Source organism: Opisthocomus hoazin, chromosome Z (genome assembly GCF_030867145.1).
Source record: "Opisthocomus hoazin isolate bOpiHoa1 chromosome Z, bOpiHoa1.hap1, whole genome shotgun sequence".
Taxonomy (NCBI): Eukaryota; Metazoa; Chordata; class Aves; order Opisthocomiformes; family Opisthocomidae; genus Opisthocomus; species Opisthocomus hoazin.
The window spans coordinates 35,634,651-35,656,989 of NC_134454.1; the positions used below are offsets into that span (position 1 = coordinate 35,634,651).

Genomic DNA, 22,339 nt, shown 5'->3' on the forward strand with positions numbered 1-22,339 from the left:
GTTTAATTATCTGCCATGAAAAGAGCATGTTTGCCAGCATCAGTGATCTCATGCAGCTAAAGCAGTGTTGATAATTTTAAGATGGGCACGTAAAATAACACGTAACAACTTACTACACATTCTCGTGCACAAAACTTTTTTCAGTTACTGCTTTTTAGAAAACCCTTGACGTGCTTTATCCACAGAGGAAAACGAAGTAATTTTAGTTAAGACAACTGCTTTTACAGACTAGTATTTATAAAAGAATACTAATAGCCAAGCAACAATTTACGACCTTTAAAGCTCTGACCGTGTAAGGAATCAGATGGTGAAAAGACGTTTTGTCCCATTACAGGGTTCCCCCACAGCGGCTGCCGTTTGTGACACCACACTCCCTCAAACACAGACAACGCTGCCAGAGAGCGCTATGCAGCTGCCTCGCTCGGCGACAGTCACAACGCAGTGCCATGCTGCTCCTATCCAGTGTGGTTTTTCAACAACGTTCAGTTAGAACAGCAGCATCTTAAATCACCTACACAGATGACTTGGATTTTCTGTGTGCTACATTTCTATCTACTTAGCAGCAACCTGAAGTGAGTGCTCACAACTTGCATTAACTGCAATTAATAATTACAATAATTTTAAACAGCAAAGAGTATTTTTTATTACACACCTTTTAAAAAAAAAGTTACACAAAACACTAAATCTCTTTGGCAAAATTCTTTTGAAAGCAAATACTGTAATGAAGAGTGTCACAGACAGAACCAATTCTTTTCTGAGGAAATGCCTGTGATTTGTCTCTCAAAAGTGGCATCTTGAAGCCTAATTATTATTTTCTGTGAAATCACCATAAAAATAACATTAAACCCTCTAAACACAAATAACAGATACTTTTGGCTCTCTGGGGAGTCACGTCTTTTTATTTAACTAATACAAACATAATCAACCCTCCTCCTCAAAAAAGCACTGTGCTTCATCTACAAGGGCAGCCAAAATTCACTAGAAACTATTTCTGTTGCTGTCCAGAATATAATCAGGATCCTTTTCCTCATGGTGACCAACAGCCAGTTTGTAGTATTTCTTCCCAACAAAGTGGTTGATCAAAAAACAGTAAAATTATTTTAAGGTTTCATAAATAATGCATGACTGCATTTTACATACAAATTGCCTCTTCCTCCAAGTGAAATATTAAATTATTTTTCAAGGAAAAAGTCAAAAGAGATATTTAAAAGTGAACAACAAGAACAGCTGTATAACAAATATTCTAAATACACTGGACTTCTTGAACTGTGCAGTGATACAAATCAATGCAGGAACCCATATAATTTAGCTGATCTGTTTTTAACACAAGCAGCAGTAGTACAATACCCTAAAAACGAATTATCACTTGTGTAACCAATCCCATGAAGTCTCTCTTACGATACACATGTATTTTATTTTATTTTTGTAAACAGCTTGATTTAATTTTCTTGGAATCCTTCTAATTTCAAATTTAATTAGGCTGTAATTACAAACCATCTCTTTCTTATGCATAGTAAACCCATTTCATCTTTGTCATATTAAAGTTAGCACATGCAACTTCTTGATACAGACCTTGACATAATAACCTTTGACAGTTCAATACACTACAAAATGAACTTCCAAAGGTGACCTGGAAACCAAATAGGAAAATCAAGCTTAGTTCAGAAACAAATGCCATATACCTCCAATAAGCAGGCAGTAGAAGTGAACTACGTTCTAGTTTGTCATTACATCATTACTTCCACATCAGTATTTCCTTCTTGCCGAACAACTGCAAACATCCTGTTCTGCAGCACCCCTGAATGGACTTTGTACATTTGACCGTATCAGTTCTTCTGCTGGCACAGGAAATATATTTCTAATTAAACCTGATTTACATTCCGCTTTCCTAAGACACCTTAAGTTATGCCTTTCCAAGGCATGGCTTTTGCATGAAGTAAGCTTTTACTGCTCCATGGTTGGCAGGAACACATGGGAGCCACAGAAGGCTATGCACTCCGCAAGGAACCACGTCTGCGGGCAACAAAACCACAGGAGCTGGGAGTACCAGTAAAAACAGAAAGATATAGGTCTGTCAACATTTGTCCTATCAATCATCTACTACTGTATTGTAAATGTTTCTTCAATATTACAGACTGACTTCTATTTATTCACATTCATTGGCATTTTGCCAGTCTCATCAATGCTATGGCAGACTGTAGAACTGGCATATGAACCTTGACACGAAAGAAGAGAGGCAAACAGTAAGGAACAAGTTTTCGTACTGGTTGAGATATACAGGGTTGCACAGGACGAGGAAGCAAATGGCCTTGCAGGCGAACTTTTTCGTTTCCACAGCAGGCAAAGCGAGGTATTTATTGCCTCCAGGATCTAAGTATATCAGCAGTAAAACTTATTTTTACAGTCTGACAGCTTTCCACTAGCCTATGACTTTACAAATAACAAGGCAGCACACCTAGGTTTTGCCAACTGTCTTTCTCTCATTACCTGCTTTTGTTTCTCTGTACTCAAATAAATCACAAGTTCGCCAAACAGCCAAATGAAATTAATTGAAGACAACACACACATATTCTGAGACTGTTCTGAGACCTTTTGAATTGGATATACATATTCCAGCTTACACCCTCCATTTGCAAAAAAATAATAGAGAAATGCTGTTGCTGTGGGTAACTGATTACAGTCAGGCGAAATTTACTCAGGTCACTGCCATCATTTAGTGAATGCACACTGTAATTTTCTCAGCTGTATTTAATGAAGGTTTTAGTTTATAAGCAAATTTACTCTGCACTACTTTGCTACTATTTTACTGACAATACTGTTGACTCTATCAATCATATTTTAAGAAATATACAAGAAGCTTGCTACTAAAGACAATGCACTTGACTACCACTACAGAAAGGCGAAAAGGTAGGAAAGGGGTTAAAAGGAAAGGGGGGGAAAAGTAAGGGAAAAAACAGTATAAAGGGGAAAAAAGAAAGGAAAAAAAAGGAAGGAGAAAAAGAAAATGACAAACCTTGCAAGAGAATTCAAGACATAATATTTGAATAGAACAAGGTCTGCAGTAACATTACAAAATAGCATGTGGAAATTACTATGCTACTGTTGTAAATTATCTAATTTGCTTTCTAAGTAACAACCAATGGAAAATCAAGAGTAACAATATATAATACATCACTTTACTTAACAAGGACCACATTCATAAACATCATACCTTAAAAAAAATATCAGTTTGTGGGTGTGTGTGTAAACAAACACACACATCAATAGTTTAATATGCATTTGATTAGCAGCCAAGTACAAAAGCATCACTAATTCTAAATAAAATCAGAATTATTTTAATTGTTGTAAGAAATCATAGCAGGAAAATTTATCCTCTAACACAATTTACTTACAAAGAAATACCCTTGAATTATTATTTTAAAATCTTTTCTAACAAATAAATTAAATGCCTTTTCTAAAAAATACTTATATGGACATTAGGAGGATTTTCCTATTTAGAGAGGACACAAAATGTCCTAACATCAGTGAAATGTTAAAAACTCAGGGTCTTCTGAGTAGTCTGATTTGCTGCACTGCCCTAAATATGATGCCAAATATTCAACAAAAATGCTTCACAGTCAAGAAAAAACTCTGTTTTCTTTATTTCATTATGACACAGAAAATAAACAGCAGAGTGACAAAATTACATGACCAGCAGTATAAAAACTCTTGTTTTTGCAACTTTCAGGCACTTTCATAACTCTGAAAATAACATAGTTCAACTGTTTATTCTAAAGGAAAAAATCTATCCCTTCCGGAATTCAATTTTCTAAAAATTAAGTATGTTTTTAAGTGAATCACCATTCATTTTAACTAGAATAGCTACATTATGATGAGCTGGGCCCCAAGGAGAAATAAGCAATCTCAAATCCCATCACAGACTGCTGAAGGCAGTCACATGACAAAAGACCTCTTCAAAATGGTATTTTTAATGAAGTACATATAAATCAAGTTTTCCAAGTAATTTAAAAACTTGCTAATAAATAAATAAAATCGCTGGTAATTTCCAACAATGGGGTTATAAAGAACTTGATTTTCCTGATCTTTCTGGAAGGCACCAGGTTCCTGGCATAGCTCTATACATTGTGTGACTCCTAGAGGAGATAACCCAGCACAAAGAGACCTGATCTCAGCGAAGCCTCAAACCCCTCTGTGTATGTCACAGAAGCAGCACATTAAAGGCAAGGAAACCAACTGTCAACACCTTAAGCCACAGGTCAGGATACACAACCAGGTTTGAATGAGGAATGTCATACCCAGCCCAGCGCTGAAGAGAACAGACGTCACACCCTTCAACAACAAATACTGAAAAATAAATCTAAACAATCTCAGGGCTGTTTTTTCACATCACCAGCTTTCATCAGAGCTTTAATAGCTCTGGCCCTCATCTCAAGCTCCAGAAGCTCCAGCTGTTGTGCTGATGGCTGAACATCTTCTGATGGAGGAACAGCTAAGGTTGCTGCTTTGGGCTCCTTTGGGCTGGACTCTGCCAACCCCAGTATCTCATTCACGCTTTTCTCAATGTCCTTCTGGAGGTCATCTATCTGACTGGCTCCACTTCTGACAGGGTTTTCTTGCACATCTGGGCCATCTTCTTCATTGCATGGGCCTTCTATGTCACTATCATACGCATCTGCATTTATGCTGAGGACATCACTATCTTCTCCCTTGCCTGTAACAGAAATGTAACAATCACACAGTTGCCTAACAGAACCATGTTTCTTTCAAGTTACAAAATTACTTTTGCTTAAAGTGTTTCTCTGCACATTAAGAGAGTAGCAAAGAGATCCATGAATTTAAGACAACTAATTCATCTCTTTCTCCTCCAACTTTTAAGGCTGATCTAATTTAGACAAGTGTTCATGCATTTTTATGCCAATTTAGGAGAACATGCAGTATAACAAAGCAGCAGTACCAGGAAAATTTATTCCATCCTATGGAGTTACATAATCTGTTTTCCTAATTAAAATGTCATAAGGTTTTATTTCACAAGGAAGCCTCTGCAGTGCAAAACTGATTATTGTTTATTATCTTTAAAGCAAACTTAGTTTTCAAAATACTATTTTAAAAATGACACTTTAAAACTATTTTATGTATTTTAAAAAGAGTAGGACACTATAGTCAGGCACAGTACTAAAAAGTAACAGAAACTCCACTTACTGTACAACTATTCAGAATCTCTCACAAGTATTTCAGACGTATTTAACTCAGTAAGAACATGGAGAAAGTTATGGCACTGGCTTTTAATGCTGGCTAAAAGTTAGTTTGTTAAAAAAAATAATTAGAAGAGACAGTGCAATAAAACAAAAGCACTCTAACAGAACCTTGAGCAACTGTTCTCACAATTTGGTTACAGAGAGACTATTGCTTTTGACACCTTGGCCTGAGAAATAATCAGTCCTTCACCAACCTTATTATCTACGGAAACTTACAATAGGATTGCTTCCTACTTAAAATGAGCAATTTATAGTCAGATGATGGTAAAGTTACTGATTCTAAAGGCTTTATAATTGCTTTTGGTAGTACCACTATCCAAAGGTACGGCTGTATTCCCTGTTAATTAATAATGAGGGTTCAGATCTAAAGATCTATGTTTTTGAAATACATATATTTCTTACCTTTAAGATGGAAAGAAAGTTTATATTCCTGTGTAAGCTACATTAGATTATAACAATCCTCCAAATATCAGAAATATTCTTTATTTAATATATATTCAGAGAGTATTGCAAACCTGTTTAAGTTTTCTTTAATTCTCCTTTAAAATACAGGAGAACACCAAGAGAAGGGAGAAAAAATGTTCGCAGTACTGCAATACTAGGCAGGACTAGTGGCAGCGGGCAAAAATTAAAACACAGGAAATCCCATCCAAACACATGTAAAAAGTTTTTTTTTATTGTGAGGATGGTCAAACACTGAAGCAGGTTTCCAGAGGGGTTGTGGAGTCTCTGTACTTCAGATATTCAAAACTCAACAGCACTTGGTTCTGAGCAACCTGCTGTAGCTGACCTACTTGAGCAGGTGTATCAGGTTCGATAATCTCAAAACAGTCTTTCTAACCTGAACAATTCTGCGACTCTCTGATTCTTAAAAATAGTATGTTGACATATAGCTTTAAAAGGTTCCATTTCATGAAACGGGTTTTTTTTTTTTTTTAACTGCTGGTTTCATCCACCCATACCTTTGGTTCCTGAATCTCAAATCTGCAGGGCTGTAAGTACAGACTTGCAAGGATTGCTCATCAACAACAGAAGAATCAATCTACTGGAAGCAAGTACTTCCTCTGTGAAATGCTGTTTTTTTAATATCAAGCAATCAGAATCTTACTGACATTCAAACTGTATAAAAAAAATTGATAATGCAATCTACCACAGCAGGGACCTATGATTTTAACACCTTTAACTAATGATCTTCCTCTCACTGGCTTTTTTTGCTCAAGATGCTCACATTTAATGTTTTACTGTTGGAAAACTTCTGGAAATATTTTTTTTTAAATTCTTCTGAAGAACGTTACTTTGACAGGGGTTTCAGATCCAATACAAACAATTCTCTACTCTTCGAAAAAAAGAGTAAAGCATCTTTGAAATGACATTTTCAGCAGTCTTTGTTTTACACTATTAGTGCCACAGCATCTTTTATTAAACAGGAAATATTTTAAGATGCAACAAAAAGAATGTGAGACTGTTCTTGAAAACACAAGTGCAAAGCGTAAAAAGCTCCCCATCCACACAGAGATTTTGTATTTTCTTCTCGAGTTTTTGTGCAAACCCCTCACACTAGCTGGAAGCTCTGTACAAAGACTAGCAGTAACGTACAGATTAGAAAAATTCAATTGTACCTTGTTCAAAATCAGTTTAATCAACAAACCTTAAAAGAGACTAGTTTTACTCTCAAAGGAAAAACAAATAAGGCTTTAGAAAAAACAATATTCTTTTTTGAAAATGTTTTGAAAAAACTTTTGGTACATGCATAGGGAATCAGTATGAACCAGGAAGCTGGGCTAACCTGCCTTGGGTTGTGGTAAGAATTTGAAGCCTCCAAAACTGTATAATACAGTGTTCATACGAGCTCATTGGTGTACAAATTTTTAATTAGCTTATGGGTTTTATTTCCGTCTTCTGCAGTTGTCATTTTACCCAGTTACAAAGATTATGGTTGGCATTTCTCATTATCTTTTTCATTTTGCTAACTTACTTTTTCCTTCAGCTATTGTTGCAAAGTTCATTTTAGCACACTTCATTCAATTTTTTTAATTTTATTTTATCCACTTTTATTTATCCTCTCATTCTCTCTTTTTTTCTGATAGCATCACAGGCTGCAGCTCAGCAGAATGATTAGAGTTATATTTTTAAATTTATATTGATATTCTCAAAAGCTCTTTAAAGCTAACATCTTGAGTGGAGCCACTGTTATAGCCCAAAGCCATCATGATACTCTGGTTGATTAAGTCATAAAAAACAACAATGAAGCATCACCTGCAACAGTCATCAATTCCCTCTAACACAAAAGTGGAAGAGATCTGCAGATAATCTGTCAGTTCTAAGGTCACTCCATATAGTACAAAAAGCAACATTTAAAGCACTCTTCACAAAGCCATAACAATCCGCTCCTAAAACTTTTGATGCTTTTAATACGACTGTTTCCTTCCCCGTTTAATTCCCTTCACTGATCACTTCAGAAAAAAAACGTTTCACAAAGTTATTCCAACAGACATCTTTTAGACAACATTCTGAATTGTGAAACAGGATTTGCAGGAAGCAAATAATGTTAGATCTTCGCAGAAGAGAAATACAGCTTATAAGAACTAGCAGCGTTCTTTGATTGGAAAAGCAATTTCTGATGTTACTGCATACAGCCAGTTCAAATGAAAATAAACAGACTGAGATAGAAACACTTACAATTTTAGTGCTTCATGCACAAAATAATACTGGTAGTTGTTATATGGTGCTGATTTAATGCTGGAATAATACAAACACTGCTGCAGGTTAAGAAAACTGCTTCCCTACACAGCAGGTACTCATTATCTGCTTTTGCATTTTCTATTCTGCCAGTCACTGTAGTACCTGAACTACACTTTTGCATTGAAAATGAGAAAACATACAAGACAAAACGTTCATCCTCAGAGAGTCAAAGATTTGAGTGTGTACTTCCACTGACACTGACTTCAAGTAAAATATGTCAGTTATCAGGAGTGGTGGGTGTTAAGCACCATTCCATTGGACCTCAGCCCTGCATAATCAAACAAGGCAAGGTAATTATTAAACTACAAGCAGTCCTTTAGCAAACACATATTGTAATGGATTTCTATGAATGTCAAAACAGAGTACTGTAGACTCTTATGATCATCTCAACAAAGTAAAACTAACTCTTGAAGAATTCAGCAAATGGTAATAGCAGTATTAGCCATCAGCTATATACCAAGAAATTGAGATGACTGAAGTTCCTCTTCAGCCGCAAAAATAGATATGAAGAGCCCAATGAGCCTCGCAAGAGCTTCAGTCATGTTCCAGGAGCTAAACTAGCACATTTTGAAGAGCTGCAATTTGCTTCTAACCACAGAAAACTCTCCAATGTCACAGAATTAAGAAGCCAAAGTTCCTACAACGACTTGTTCCATGTTCCCCTCTACTTTTCTGGAATTGGGCCCAAGGGAGAGGTTGCATCCCTACACCAGGTGATTTCTAAAAGATGCTTCTCTGTGATTGCAGCTACTGTTCAAAAGAGACCTATCAGTTATCTGGAATTAGTCACTGCTGAACGTCAAGAAAACAAAATTTCAGGTTTCTCCACTACATACCTTGTTTTGATTCCTGACCTTCCAGCTTGTTGTCTTCTCTGACAGAAGAGGTAGAGTCTATACTGTTGTCCTGTCTGGAAACAATTGAGAAGACATTTTAATCTACTACTTTTACAATTAAAGAGAACTTTTCTCTTTAAGAAAGAGAAACTTTTGCTTTAATTAAAGAAATTACGTGGTAGTAGGCCAATAGGCCAGCAACAGTACGAATAAAGGCAAAAGCTACGTATGGAGTGGTAATGTAAGCACTTGAGAATGAGGTGTTTTTGCTTTCCCTAGTAATACAAAAGGATAAAGTAATTACTTCCACTACACCCTAGCCTTTCAGAATAACAATCCTCACTGGTAGCCTCTCCCTAATATTAGGAGCTTTTCTCTAAAACTCTAAATAGCCACACAGTTAAATGATTTGGAAAAACTATCGTTTCAGTTGCATTCAAATATTACTTACTGTTTTCTTTTGAAACTAGGAAGCTATTTTTATGAAGTTACCATCACCCCACCACCATCCGCCTCTCCTACATTACAATCTCAGTCTCACAAAAGCACACGCAATGCAACTCAACTGCTAAATTGTATTCAGTATCTGCACTTCTGTCTTTCTTCTATTCAAAGGTTTCTACCCTTGACCTGTCAGGTTTCAACCGCTTTATACAAACGATAAGGAAGAGAAAGTTCTGTGAAATGTTCATGTTCTTCACACATTGCACATGTACTAGTTACACAAACTGTGGCAATACTGTGAAATATACAGAAAAAAGGCAGGCAGAAGGACACAGAATCACAGCAAGAGTTCAACTGCCATGTTTAGCGAGCATTTGAACAGTAGAATCGCAAATTTCCTACCCCGAATGTCGGTGTGGCACTGGTTTCATACATATGAATATGGAATCAATGCAACTATCCTGCCTGTGGGAGCTAAACAGCACTATAAAAAGGACTGCAGTATGCTGGTATCACAGATGTAAATATAATGACTTTAACAACTTGTTTTTCAGTAAGGGCCTGGAGGCTCTTCCTAAAACTGAACACAGATTTGTGTTACCCATGCTCTCAAAGATATATTTTTTTCAAGTGTCCAATGGCTATGACAGGAGGGAGAACACCATAATACTTCTACTCATCTTGGTCTGAAAGGCAGAGTTATTTTGACTGCTGTTTCCTTTTCTGTAGTAGCAAATCTTACAGATCAATAGACTATTCTGTTTCTCCCACTTTTTGTACCCATTGCAACACAAATGCGTATGGTAGCATGCAGTAATTAAGGAGAACATGTAGCCATTCTCACATGCACACAGCACCTGAAAAAAAGATTTTTCAGTGTTCTGCATGTTAAGGAAAAAGAAATGTAATGCCCAATGCAAGTTCTCAGTTCAAGGTGAAGTTAAGAGGGGGGGCAGCAAAACCACCACCATGGACTTTCGGAGGGCAGACTTTGGCCTGTTCAGGATGCTGGTTGAGAGGGTCCTTGGCAGAGAGTGCTGAAAGGCAAAGGGGTCCAGGCAGGCTGGACATTCTTCAAGGAGGATGTCTTAAAGGCACAGGAGCAGGCTGTCCCCATGTGCCGCAAGATGAACCGGCAGGGAAGACGATCGGCCTGGCTGAACAGGGAGCTCTTGCTGGGACTCAGGAAAAAAAGGAGGTTCTACCACCTATGGAAGAAAGGGCAGGCGACTCAGTGGGAGTGCAGGGGTCTCGTTAGGTCACGCAGAGAGGAAATTAGAAAGACAAAAGCCCAGCTAGAACCCAGGCTGGCCACTGTTATAAGGGATAACAAAAAATGATTTTACAAATACATTAAAAACAAAAAGATGGCCAAGAAGAGTTTCCATTCCTTATTGGATGTGAGGGGGAACATTGCCAACAAGGACGAGGAAAAGGTTGAGGTACTTAATGCCTTCTTTGCCTCAGTCTTTAACAGTCAGACTGGTTATTCCCAGGGTAGTCAGCCCCCAGTGCTGGAAGATAGGGAAGGAGAGCAGAACAAACCTCCCATAACCCAGGAGGAAGCAGTTAACGACCTGCTATGCCCCTGGTCACTTGCAAGTCTATGGGGCCACATGGGATCCACCCAAGAGTGCTGAGGGAACTGGCAGAGGAGCTGGCCAAGCCACTCTCCATCATCTATCAGCAGTCCTGGCTAACAGGGGAGGTCCCAGATGACTGGAGGATCGCCAGTGTGACACCTATCTACAAGAAGGGCCAGAAGGAGGATCCTGGGAACTACGAGCCTGTCAGCCTGACCTCGGTGCCGGGCAAGATTATTGAGTGATTCATCCTGAGTGCACTCACCGGGCATGTGAAGGACAACCAGGGAATCAGGCCCAGCCAGCATGGGTTCATGAAAGGCACATCCTGATTGACCAACCTGATCTCATATTCTATGACCAGGTAACCCACCTAGTGAATGAAGGAAAGGCTGTGGATGTTGTCTACCTGGACTTTAGTAAGGCCTTTGACACTGCTCCCCACAGCATCCTCCTGGAGAAAGTAGCTGCCCCATGGTTTGGATGGGTGTACTCTTAGCTGGATAAAGAACTGGATGAATGGCCAAGCCCAGAGAGTGGTGGTGAATGGAGTTAAATCCAGCCAGCGGCCAGTTATGACTGGTGTTCCCCAGGGCTCTGTTTTGGGTCCAGTTCTGTTTAACATCTTTATCAATGATCTGGATGAGGGGATTGAGTGCTCCCTCAGTAAGTTTGCAGGTGACACCAAGCTGGACCGGAGTGTCGGTCTGCTTGAGGGTGGGAAGGCTCTGCAGAAGGATCTGGACAGGCTGGCTCAATGGGCTGAGGCCAACTGTATGAGTTTCAACAAGGCCAAATGCCAGGTCCTGCACTCGGGTCACAACAACCCTATGCAGTGCTACAGGCTTGGGGAGGAGCGGCTGGAAAGCTGCCCGGCAGAAAAGGACCTGGGGGTGTTGGTTGACAGTAGTTTGAACATGAGCCAGCAGTGTGCCCAGGTGGCCAAGAAGGCCAAGGGCATCCTGGCTTGCATCAGGAATAGCGTGGCCAGCAGGAGGAGGGAGGTGATCGTGCCCCTGTACTCGGCACTGGTGAGGCTGCACCTCAAATACTGTGTTCAGTTTTGGGCCCCTCACTACAAGAAGGACACTGAGGTGCTGGAGCGTGTCCAGAGAAGAGCAACGAGGCTGGTGGGGGGTCTAGAGAACAAGTCTTATGAGGAGTCGCTGAGGGAACTGGGGCTGTTTAGTCTGGAGAAGAGGAGGCTGAGAGGTGACCTTATTGCTCTCTACAACTACCTGAAAGGAGGTTGTAGTGAGGCAGGTGTTGGTCTCTTCTCCCAGGTAACTAGCAATAGGACAAGAGGCAATGGCCTCAAGTTGTATCAGGGGAGGTTCAGATTAGATATAAGGAAAAATTTCTTTAATGTAAGAGTGGTCAGACACTGGAATAGGCTACCCAGGGAGGTGGCTGAGTCACCATACCTGAAGATGTTTAAAAAACGTGTAGATATGGCACTTTGGATATGGTTTAGTAGGCATGTGCTGTTAGGCAGATGGTCAGACTCGACGATCTTAAACGTCTTTTCCAACCTAAATTTCTATGCCATTATCATAAACTAGGAATAGACTATTTACTGTGATGCATTTTTCTCAGAACTCAGTGGTATGTAGTATCTCTTCAGTTTGCTTTCCTATTTGATCAACTCAAGAAGTATTCCCCCATGCTTTTAATTTCTGTTGGACTTTCCATTCCCAGGTAGGGCTGAAAGAGAAGGAATTGATCAGGAAGTTCTTTATATATGGCTAACCCTCCAGAAAATTGTTTAAACTTTACCTCTTCAGAAACAAAGAATTTGCTCCTTTGTTTTCTATTCCAGTCATCAGTCTTGCACTACAAAGGCCAAAGGTGTTGCAAGACGGATTATAGTCCTCACCTCTTAGACACAACATTAGCCCAGGAATTCAAGAAATAAAATTAGGTCTGCTACACGTGATGGTTTAGACATGTTAACCAGAGTCTCAATCTTCCTGCTGTGATAGGGGAAAAGGAACATCAGACAGCATAACATTACCACATCCAATTCATCTGTGGCTAGAGCAGAGGATAGGCTGTGAGGAAAAGTTTCACACTCATACACTCACCCGTATGGTCAGAGTTAACGGAAACCAACCCCAATCACCATTCCAGTGAGTCTGCACAGCCTAGCCCCACGGAAACACCCTCTCAGCAATCTCTGTGCCAGTCTCCAGGCCGCTCCTTAGGACCAAAGGCTAGCTTGTGCTCAGTTTGAGACAGTTCCAGACTCCTGGCTAGCAGTATCTCCCCACCTACCTCCATCACTGGGTGGAGTTAGGCCAGATGCCAGCACAGACCGCCAGCCAAATCTGTCCATGATTCTGTCACAGCACACCTTCCCAGAAAGGTTTTGCTCTCCTGCCACTTGCCACGGCTTACCACACTCAGCCCTCCATTGTATGGTCCTGCCCATTAGGTTACACGCTTAATAGCGAGTCACCACAAGCACAAAGGCGCAGTGTGGAACAGGGGAAAACAGCAAGCAGAGGAACCCTAGTAACTTCATCAGTACAGAGGGATCACCCTGCCTGAGCTGCTCCTAGGCCTATCAAAGGAGACCAACCAGCCCATTTTCTGGGAATGAAACCTCGGAAGAGTATAGTCTGCCTAGAGCAATCACCTTATAGGCTGTTACTGTGTACAGCAGCAAGGGGGTCCATATAGGATGCTGAGGAAAAGCATTTCAGGATTGCATAAAACGTATCAGCAGATGTTTTAAAGGAGAGTGTAGGAATGTGGATGGGATATTTTGAGGAAGAACCAACTGTGGTAAAATGGAGACAATGAGGCAGATTGAAAAAGAACAAGCTTGGGGGGGGAGGGAAAGAGAAAAAAAAATAAGCCAAAGGGCCAGCAGCGCATAAACAGGTTGCTGTTCAACACACTTGTCCGGCCAAGCCCTGGAACTGATCACTAGCCTGTCCTGCCTTCTTATTGCACTGTATTGCTATAATATTATTCCAGATGAGGGGACACAAATCTCTGCATATATGCACCTGTGTGTGTGTGTGCCTAAGTGCCAGCAGCTGCAAAAAGGACTGTAGGTCACACGGGCTTGCAGGACTGTGTTGCCAGAAACTAGACAGAATGAAGAGTGTACATGCTTCCTTGGGGAACTTCAACATTATGCATCAGTGTGTATGCAGATGCTTGAATTCACCAGCAAACCTCAGGCTAGTCTAGCCAGCAAGTCAGGGAGTCAGCTACCAAACGGGCTGTAAGATCAGAGATCAGACTCCTGAAAGAGAACACAGTCTGCAAGTAGGCAAATCGAGGGATCATAGCTCCACTAGGCACACAAGAGATCAGCAGTCTCAGTGTCAGCTACTGGGGACGATCACAGGTCTGCACCAGCTGTCAGAGGGGCCTGTAGGTGCAAGAAGGCCCGAGCAGCAGCTAAAGCAGGATTGCAAACCTTGCAGGCTTATATGTCCAAGCACCAGCAACCAGGGAGAGCAGTGGATCTGGGACCAGCTCTTGGTCAACAGATCTAGAGAGATACACTTTTTTTTTTTTTTCATTTTTAAGCAACTCTTCACCATTTCTTATCCTTAGTCAAACAACTCTTGACCAAAATAAGGCTGTGATATATCCTGCTTATCACTAAGCGCAAAAGTTGCTTAGGGTGCCCCTGCCCCACCCTCCCTCACACAAGCTTCATCATTTTGAACTGAGTAGTCATCTCTGCATTGGACAGCAATGTATCACTTGGGAAGTTCTGATCTTGCACAAACAGTACCCAGGCAAGAAACTCACATCTCTGGTATCACCCTGAGCTCCGATGCCAAATTTCACTGAGGAGTTACAATCATCCCTTTGACAGAACACTCAAGAGTGACCTCTATGGTTCAAACACTGGCTGTGAAATTACCTACACCCATTACTTTTACCATTAAAAGGAATTATAAACTGAAAAAAAACACACATCAAAACTTATTGTAAAGTTCCCTCCTGTTGCCTTGAACCACCACTGATTACAGCAAAACCATCTTCCTTTGAAGACTATCTGCTGTCAGCAAAACAATTCTCAGCACCCAAAAGCACCTTTACAGCACATCTTACTCTTTCAAAATTGATTAGATTGGACTGTTTTGCCAGCGAACCTTCACCACTTCATTTTATCGGTGGGCATTTTGCACCATCTCGTGGCCAAGCAGAAGCATTTCAGTTTACCGTTCAGTTTTGCTCTCGAAATGGTGTGTCCAAACAACGGGAGTAGAAGATATGCTAATCTAAAATTAGGGCACGATATACAGATTTAATACACTAATCTTTCACATCATGCTAGTAAGTGACCACAGTAATTTGGAGCTCCTTCGCTTCATCTGTCTTCAAACATATTTCTTCCTCAGGATGACAGTTAAGTTCAAAATCACACTTCCAAGAGATAAACTCAGCTTTTTTTTTTTTTTTTTAATAGAACAACATTAGCACAGTATGCTCTTTTCAGCAGAAAGGAGCTAACTATTACAGTTTGTTGGTGATAAATGCTGTACATTTAGGTTTGCCTTACACTAGCTTTTCATGTTGGCATGCTCCACGGCAGTGCAATGCTTACCTGGGCTCATGCATGTGGATTCTGTACAGAACCTATTACTTTCAGGAACCCACATAGCTGTCAAAGAAATCTGGGTTTGAGGGTGATTAGGTACCACAACTGCAGCAGATTACACAGAGCGTGATAAGCCAGCAGCACAGGTTCGGAAAAGGGGTACACATCAGAGGAGTGGATGGGTAAGGACTAAGACAATCGCACTGTTATACTGGTGGCTGGGATTCCAAGCATCAGCAGTAACTGGGGTTGGAGACCAGTAGGAAAATAATTGTGACAGAAAAAAAATATCTTAATGCTGGACTAGAGGACAGTCTGACAACATGAGATACAGTCATGCCAATACTTTCCTCACAGGGCTTTTAATTGTTGTTAAGAAACATTCACCTAAATCTCTGGAGGGAGGCTTGAGTACCTCTGCTACTCTGACATAAAGATGATGTATCTTCCTAAATTAAAATTTGCCTTTGCAGTTCCAAGTCTAAAAGATATTTCTTTAAGTCCCAAGTCCTCATAAGCTTCCTGCAAATTTTTGTTTCAAGGGTAGTTTTCCCACCACAAATGACAATTAAAATCACTAACAGCAAGCAATTTAAAAAAAAAAAAACAAAATCCTTACGAAGGATCCCATGAAAGGTTACCCAAATGACAGGTGATAATCATATAGTTCAATGCGCTATGAAACGTCCATCAGTCTGACTACACGTGAAGTTTGAGGACACCAGGAGAACAGAAGACAGTGAACAGATGCCAAGTGCTAATGTATCTGTTCTGTGACTCATGTAGCCTACTCTTCCAGTGATTCCAAATGGTGAAGATAATCTAATTGTCCTAGAGGTGTAAATATCAGATGGCAATTGCATGCCTGTGAGCAGACCAGTATCCAGGAGCAAAACACGTTAAAACAAGGCGAGCCTCTAAACTGCTAACCTTTCTAAAACAAAAGAAGCCAAAACTGCAGTAAAAAGCCTACAAATTCTTGAAAAAGCAAATACTAAACTGCAAATATTCACACAGTGAAAAAAATAAGCACATTAGATTTTTCAAAGCAGAAGATCATTTACTCACATTATACACACACAAACACAGGCTCCCTGTCTACTGACTTCTTGCTCTTCTGGCTGAAACAGAGTTTGCTGAAGTTTTGCAAACTTGCATTTATACTTCTTTACACACAGCTTGCAAAAAAAGTTGACATAAATGCCCAAAGGTTAGACCTACTAGTAAAAAGGGCTTGTGACATTTTACAGTTGTAAAAGAGTAATACTGTTCTACTTACTGAGCACTGGACTTAACGATCAATATAAAACTTTAATTTTCCTCGTTTCACCTGTTTCTTCCTGTCCCTTTATTTTGCTATCATCCAAACAGCTCTTCCTTTGTTTTTTTTTGTTAAAGCTAGCACACAGCTGAACCTACGAGCCAAGGTTCTGAGACAGCACCTTTGTGTATAGCATACTCTTTTTTAACCCACTCTATTAAAAGAAGAAAAGCCACAATTCCTACACCAACATATCTTGCCTGGCCAATTTGGAGGGGTCTGAAATATTTAACTACTAGGACGGAGATAGAGATACAAAAAACGGGCACCTCAACCATTCTGTTAATCAAAGGAACCAACCTGCTTTGTAACTTTGATCAATGGCTCCTAGTTTCTTTTACTTCTTTTTTTTTAAACACAGTTTCTTCTTGATTTTGATTTCAGATACCGCTCACATCTTTCTCATCAGCAACGTAAGGTGACCTAGCTTTGTCAAATAGTTTTTGGTAACTCCAGCAATGGTTAAAGAACTTGGTCAGTTTTAATTCTGCAGTACTTCAGTACAGCTATGAGAAAACGTAGACAACGCCAACCCACTTTGGTTTACTCACTGCATATGTCCGGGATATTATCTGTACAGTGTGAAAACAGCAGACTTCTAAACTGCAATTTAGAGCCTCTAGATGTTGTTTTCCTGAACCTTCCTGTTTGCCATGGGCAAATGGGTTAAGTGTCTTCAGATACCCGCTAACTAAAAAATGGTAAATCCTGCTTGCTTTCCCTATTTTGTTGTTTTTTCTTCATTACTTGACAGTAACAATTTCCTCTTTTTAGGTTTTTACCAGCTCAAGTCATTACTTTACTTGCATATAAGCAAGACTTTACACAATCCACCATAGCTGAAGATCATAAATACATGTCTCAGCAGTAGCTTTGAAACACCTTGCAGTCATGGAACTACCTTACTGAAGCCTAGCAGCACTAATCCTGCCTCACTTCTTCAAGATGAAGAACTTTTCATGTATTTTGCTTTGCGACAATGAAGAGCTTGTGAATTAGGCCTTAAAAAACCCACATAACTTCTCCAGACATGAAAATTCTGCGGCATTTTCCATGGTTCCCTTAGCAACAAGTTTGTCTTCTCATTCTGTTTAGAAGTTCATTGGAAAAACATCAGTCATTTAACAGAGACTCCCTTACATAAAGAGACCTGATACGTTGTGTACTTTGTAGGTTCTGAATTTTTAATTTTGCTTTTTTAAATAGCCAGAGGGCAATGTCCAAAATAAGAAAACTAGTCCACATAAATGGGTGTACTGCTACCATTCCCAGACCATGCAGGCAACAAATAGCAAAGGCGGGGATACAGTCAAAAAACAGCTCCAAATGGAACCCCAGAAGAAATAGTGTCAAAGGGTATAAAACTGTATCATCTGAGTAAAACTGAAACATCACTCAACTTAGCACCACTCGTGTTTTCTAGTATATTTGAATGATGCACGATGAGATGTGATCAAAGACAATTACTTCCTTCAGTAACTTCATAAGCTGTTCTGAATCAGAGACAGCATCAGAAACCAGGTCTCCATCAATTTAAAAAATATTGACCAGAATGTGAAATTTAGATTACTATCATTACCCTTCACATCCACTTGTTCCTATTTAGTAAGTCTAAGTGAATTAGCCAAATCAGCAACTAAGCGGTACTTTAATCTGCCCAACACTGGTATATTGTCTTGTATTGTCTCAGAGGTTTATAAAATTTGATCATTTCTCATGAAAAATCCCTGTATTATTCAGTATTCCTAAATTAAGTTTTTAAGTGTTTTGTCTTTTACTCACTGACTGACTGATTCACTTCCAGTCTTGTCTCCTCCATCTGCCTCCTCGTCAGTATCAGAATCTGCTCCAATCTTGCCTAAATGTACACAGTTTCAAACATCAAAATTTAGGCAAGTAATATAATTAATGCTACATAGTTAGGCGTACTCTTAATGATTAACTCTATCACAATAATCAGCAGAAGAGGCTTTTCCCAGTTAAAGCAAATGTTCTACAATCAGTTATTCAAAACCCTTATTTCAGTTACAGTGTACTATGAAAAAAACAGAATAGCTATCGCTAGTACAATACTATCGGTGCTAAAAATAAAGCACAGGAGACAGAATTAATAGCAGATACTCCGCAGCATTCAAGATTCAAAGAGCTCCACTTAATTGAGAAGACAGCAATACGTTTATAAATAAATTCCACAGCCCTTAAATATCAAGTGGAAGTTCAGTAACATACTGAAAAGCTGGAACATGGTACCCATAAGCAAAGTGCAGGAACTGTGTGTCTCAGCAGAGCAGAGCCATCTACCAAGAATCCTTTAACTACATCGAGTGCTCTACTGCAATTGCTAATACAATTGAACTGGCATTGCAGTATGTCACATTTCCCCTGCAGAGAACCAGGAGGCAACTTAATGTCAGTTTACCTAAAATAATGGATTTTAAACAATATTTCTACACTCCTAGCTTTGTTTTTTCCACCAAGTCAACAGCTTTGTTCTTAGTTTGGGTACTAAGGAAAAGAAGCTTATACTACCATTTTCTGAATGTGTCCCTGCTAGCTTCTAAATCAATGCACAATTTCATCCAAGCTTAAAAGATCAAAATCAGCATATATATATATATGTGTATATATACACGCACTCTATATATACTATTAGCATGTGTATATATGTCACACCAATATATATACACAACAATATATAATGACATGTGTGTATTTATATATTAGTAGCTAGAAACAGAGTGAAAATCCAGTTTAGAGGCAGACTATTCTCTGGTGTACAGTGGTGCCTAAAAGTTTCATTCATACCTTCAAGTATCTTCAACAGTTTTTTTTCAGATAACAGCTCCAACTGCTCCAAGCAAAGCCTTTTGATTTCATCCATGGAACAGTTCTAAGAAGACAGATAAGACAGACCATGAGCTACTAAAAATTTCTGAGGACAGAGTAATTATGAACAGTAATTAGTACTCCAACTGCACTGAATGAAGAGCTAACTCAGACTGCAAGTCCCTTTCCTATTCTGACCCGCGTTGATGCAACTGTTGAAGAATGGCCGGTAGGTGTTTCAGTTTTGACAACTACCAGAAATAGCGTGTTTTTCTGAGAAATTAAGCAATACACACTATCAGTTATCTGACCTACGGCTTGGGAGTTTTCACTACAGCTGCACAGAGCAGTAGGAATATTGGGCCATATGTGCAAAGCATGGAAGAGAAACAACTGTAGCCCTGATCACTCCGAATTCTCCATCACTCCGGAGCAGGTGGATTACATAATTAAGCCTGCAAAGACCAGAGCCAACTGTTGAATCCAAGCCCACAAACTGAAGCAGACACTGCTACTGACAATACACCATCACTGTATATCATAACGAGAAAAACATAAGAAATACATAGACTGCCATCCATTCCTCATATTTGATATACACCACACATTTTATGGATATTCCAGTTACCTTCACATCTTTCATATTACTCGGTGTCCTCTTGGTGAAATAAAGTGATAATTTCACACTTTCAAATGAACTATGACACCACATACAAGTACCAAAATTAGAAAGTGCCGAGCATATCGTAACATTGAAGGCCCTACTGTCGGTTTGGTTCAAATTCCTTTCAAAAGCGCCTTGGCCTCCAGCTGCTCCAGACCTCTTTTCTTCTCCCAGAGATGAGAAATGGATGAAACTGTATGCCATTCAGCAGCTCACTACATGTTTAAAATTAAGAAGTCTTGCCTCGTTTATGTTAATAATATGACTCCTAAAGATAGTTAAAGACAAAAATTTCTTTTTTGTCTATTAACAAATATTACACCAACGGCATTTCACCTGCAGCCTCTTTTCTGTACAGGCTGCTAGCCTAATTTATTTTTACCAAGTCCTGCAGTTCACAAGACTCAAAAAGCTTATGTTCTAAGCCAGTAAAACTCTAGCAACCGTACCACTCTAGCCCATAGAAGTTACAGCTGCGGAAGCTGTTTGTCAGGTAGGGGGTTTATTGACTTATCTCAGACATTAATTTAATACCATACAAAGAAATTCAGTTGACACAAATAGAACTCAAACTTTTATTAACAAATCTGCTATTTATTAGTGAACCATGCTACTGAATTTAGTCCATGCAATTATGGAACTCCTTTTGCATTTAACTAACCAGTAAAGACAGACAGTACAAAAATTAGAAGCCTGCACCTCAGCAATGGCTGAGCAGTGGAAAAAGGAGTAAGCTGGACTAAGTACATCAACTCTTAACAAAGTCTCACTTTTAGAGACTATATATAATCTTTATTTCAGACATACATAGGCAGCTTTTCATCTGGAAGTGCACTAGACTTGAGAGATAAATGTGGTTTGTCACATAAGCATTCACGCTTGTAAAAAGTACATAAAGGTAAGGGTATTTCAGTACCTTTAAAATATCGGGCAGCATCTTCTGTAGTTTTTTCTCCCCTATGACACAGAAACACTGCTGAAGCATTTCTCTTTTGTCCGTGATGTAGAAACTGATTGGTTTGAGTGACACACTGAGATCTAATCCTCCTTCTTCTATATCACTGGGTTGTTCAGCTTCTTCCACTTTTTCTCCAGATGGTAAATTGCATTTTGCTTCCTAAAATCAAACCAAGGAGGTCAAGCGCAACTGTCACATGTTGTAGCGAACTAGATGAGAAAGAAACTTACAGCTTCATTTGTGCTTGCGATAGTTTTCCCTTTGTGGCTGCAAAGGACATCTCACGGTGGACTTCTGAGCTTCCAGGTAAGAGTTTTAGTGTGCAAGCTAACTGCATTACAGAAGCTGAATTTTTGGCTATTCTTACCTTAGGGGAAATATTAAAAACTTCAAGAGGCACCAAGTACTTCTAAGCATTAACTGGAAAACGTGACCTGGCACTACCCAGCTCATCCACCGACGCGTGCCTTAAGGCAGGTGACACCCCCTCTCCCCCCGCCGACCCCGCCGTGCGGTCAGACACGGACCCCACAGCCCGCGGGCACCCCACTGGGCAGCGCACCCCGCCCGGCCCCCGCCCGGCCCGGGGAAGGCCGCTGCCGCCCGGACGAGCCCCAGAGGGCGGCACGCCTCGGCAGCCGACAGCGCGTCACCGGCGCCTCACGGCCTCGCCAGGCGGAGACGGGGGGGGGAAGCAGCGGGCGGAGAAGCGAAGCGTGCGGCCGGCCCGCCCCTCCTTCCCGCCCTACCTCCGGACCCCCGTGGCTGCACTCGGTGCTCCGCCGCTTCCTCTCACCGCCGCCCGGCGCCGAAGCTCCCTCCGGGCAACAGGACCGCGACCGCCGCCGTTTCTTCTCCTTCGAGGACCTCCGGCCCAGCATCGCCGAGGCCGCGCGCACCGCTGGCGCGGCACGCTTCCGGCGGAGCGCTGATTGGCCGCCCGGCGACGCGTCGGCGCGCGCCTCCGGCGGGGCCGGGTTGGTTCCGCCGCCCGTCGGGTCCGTTCCGGGCCCGCGCGGGGTATGGTGCTCCCCCGCCGTCCCGGCTCGGCTCTGGCCGGCCCTCCCCGCCCTTCACCCCGTCTCGCCGGCGCGGGGAGCTGCATCCGCTTGCTCGGGCAGATCTCCGGAACCGGAGGTC

The 22,339-nt window shown here is 40.7% G+C and overlaps 1 protein-coding gene across 1 annotated transcript; it reads right to left on the reverse strand.

The window, feature by feature from the left end:
- Positions 1–665: 665 nt before the first annotated feature.
- CAAP1 (caspase activity and apoptosis inhibitor 1) lies at positions 666–22,112 on the reverse strand. The gene is made up of 6 exons (XM_075411236.1): positions 21,949–22,112; positions 21,158–21,358; positions 19,557–19,641; positions 18,534–18,609; positions 8,834–8,907; positions 666–4,711 (listed from the first exon to the last, which is right to left on the reverse strand). The coding sequence occupies exons 1-6, from the start codon at positions 22,078–22,080 to the stop codon at positions 4,368–4,370; spliced, it is 912 nt and encodes a 303-aa protein (XP_075267351.1). The 5' UTR covers positions 22,081–22,112; the 3' UTR covers positions 666–4,367.
- Positions 22,113–22,339: the final 227 nt, after the last annotated feature.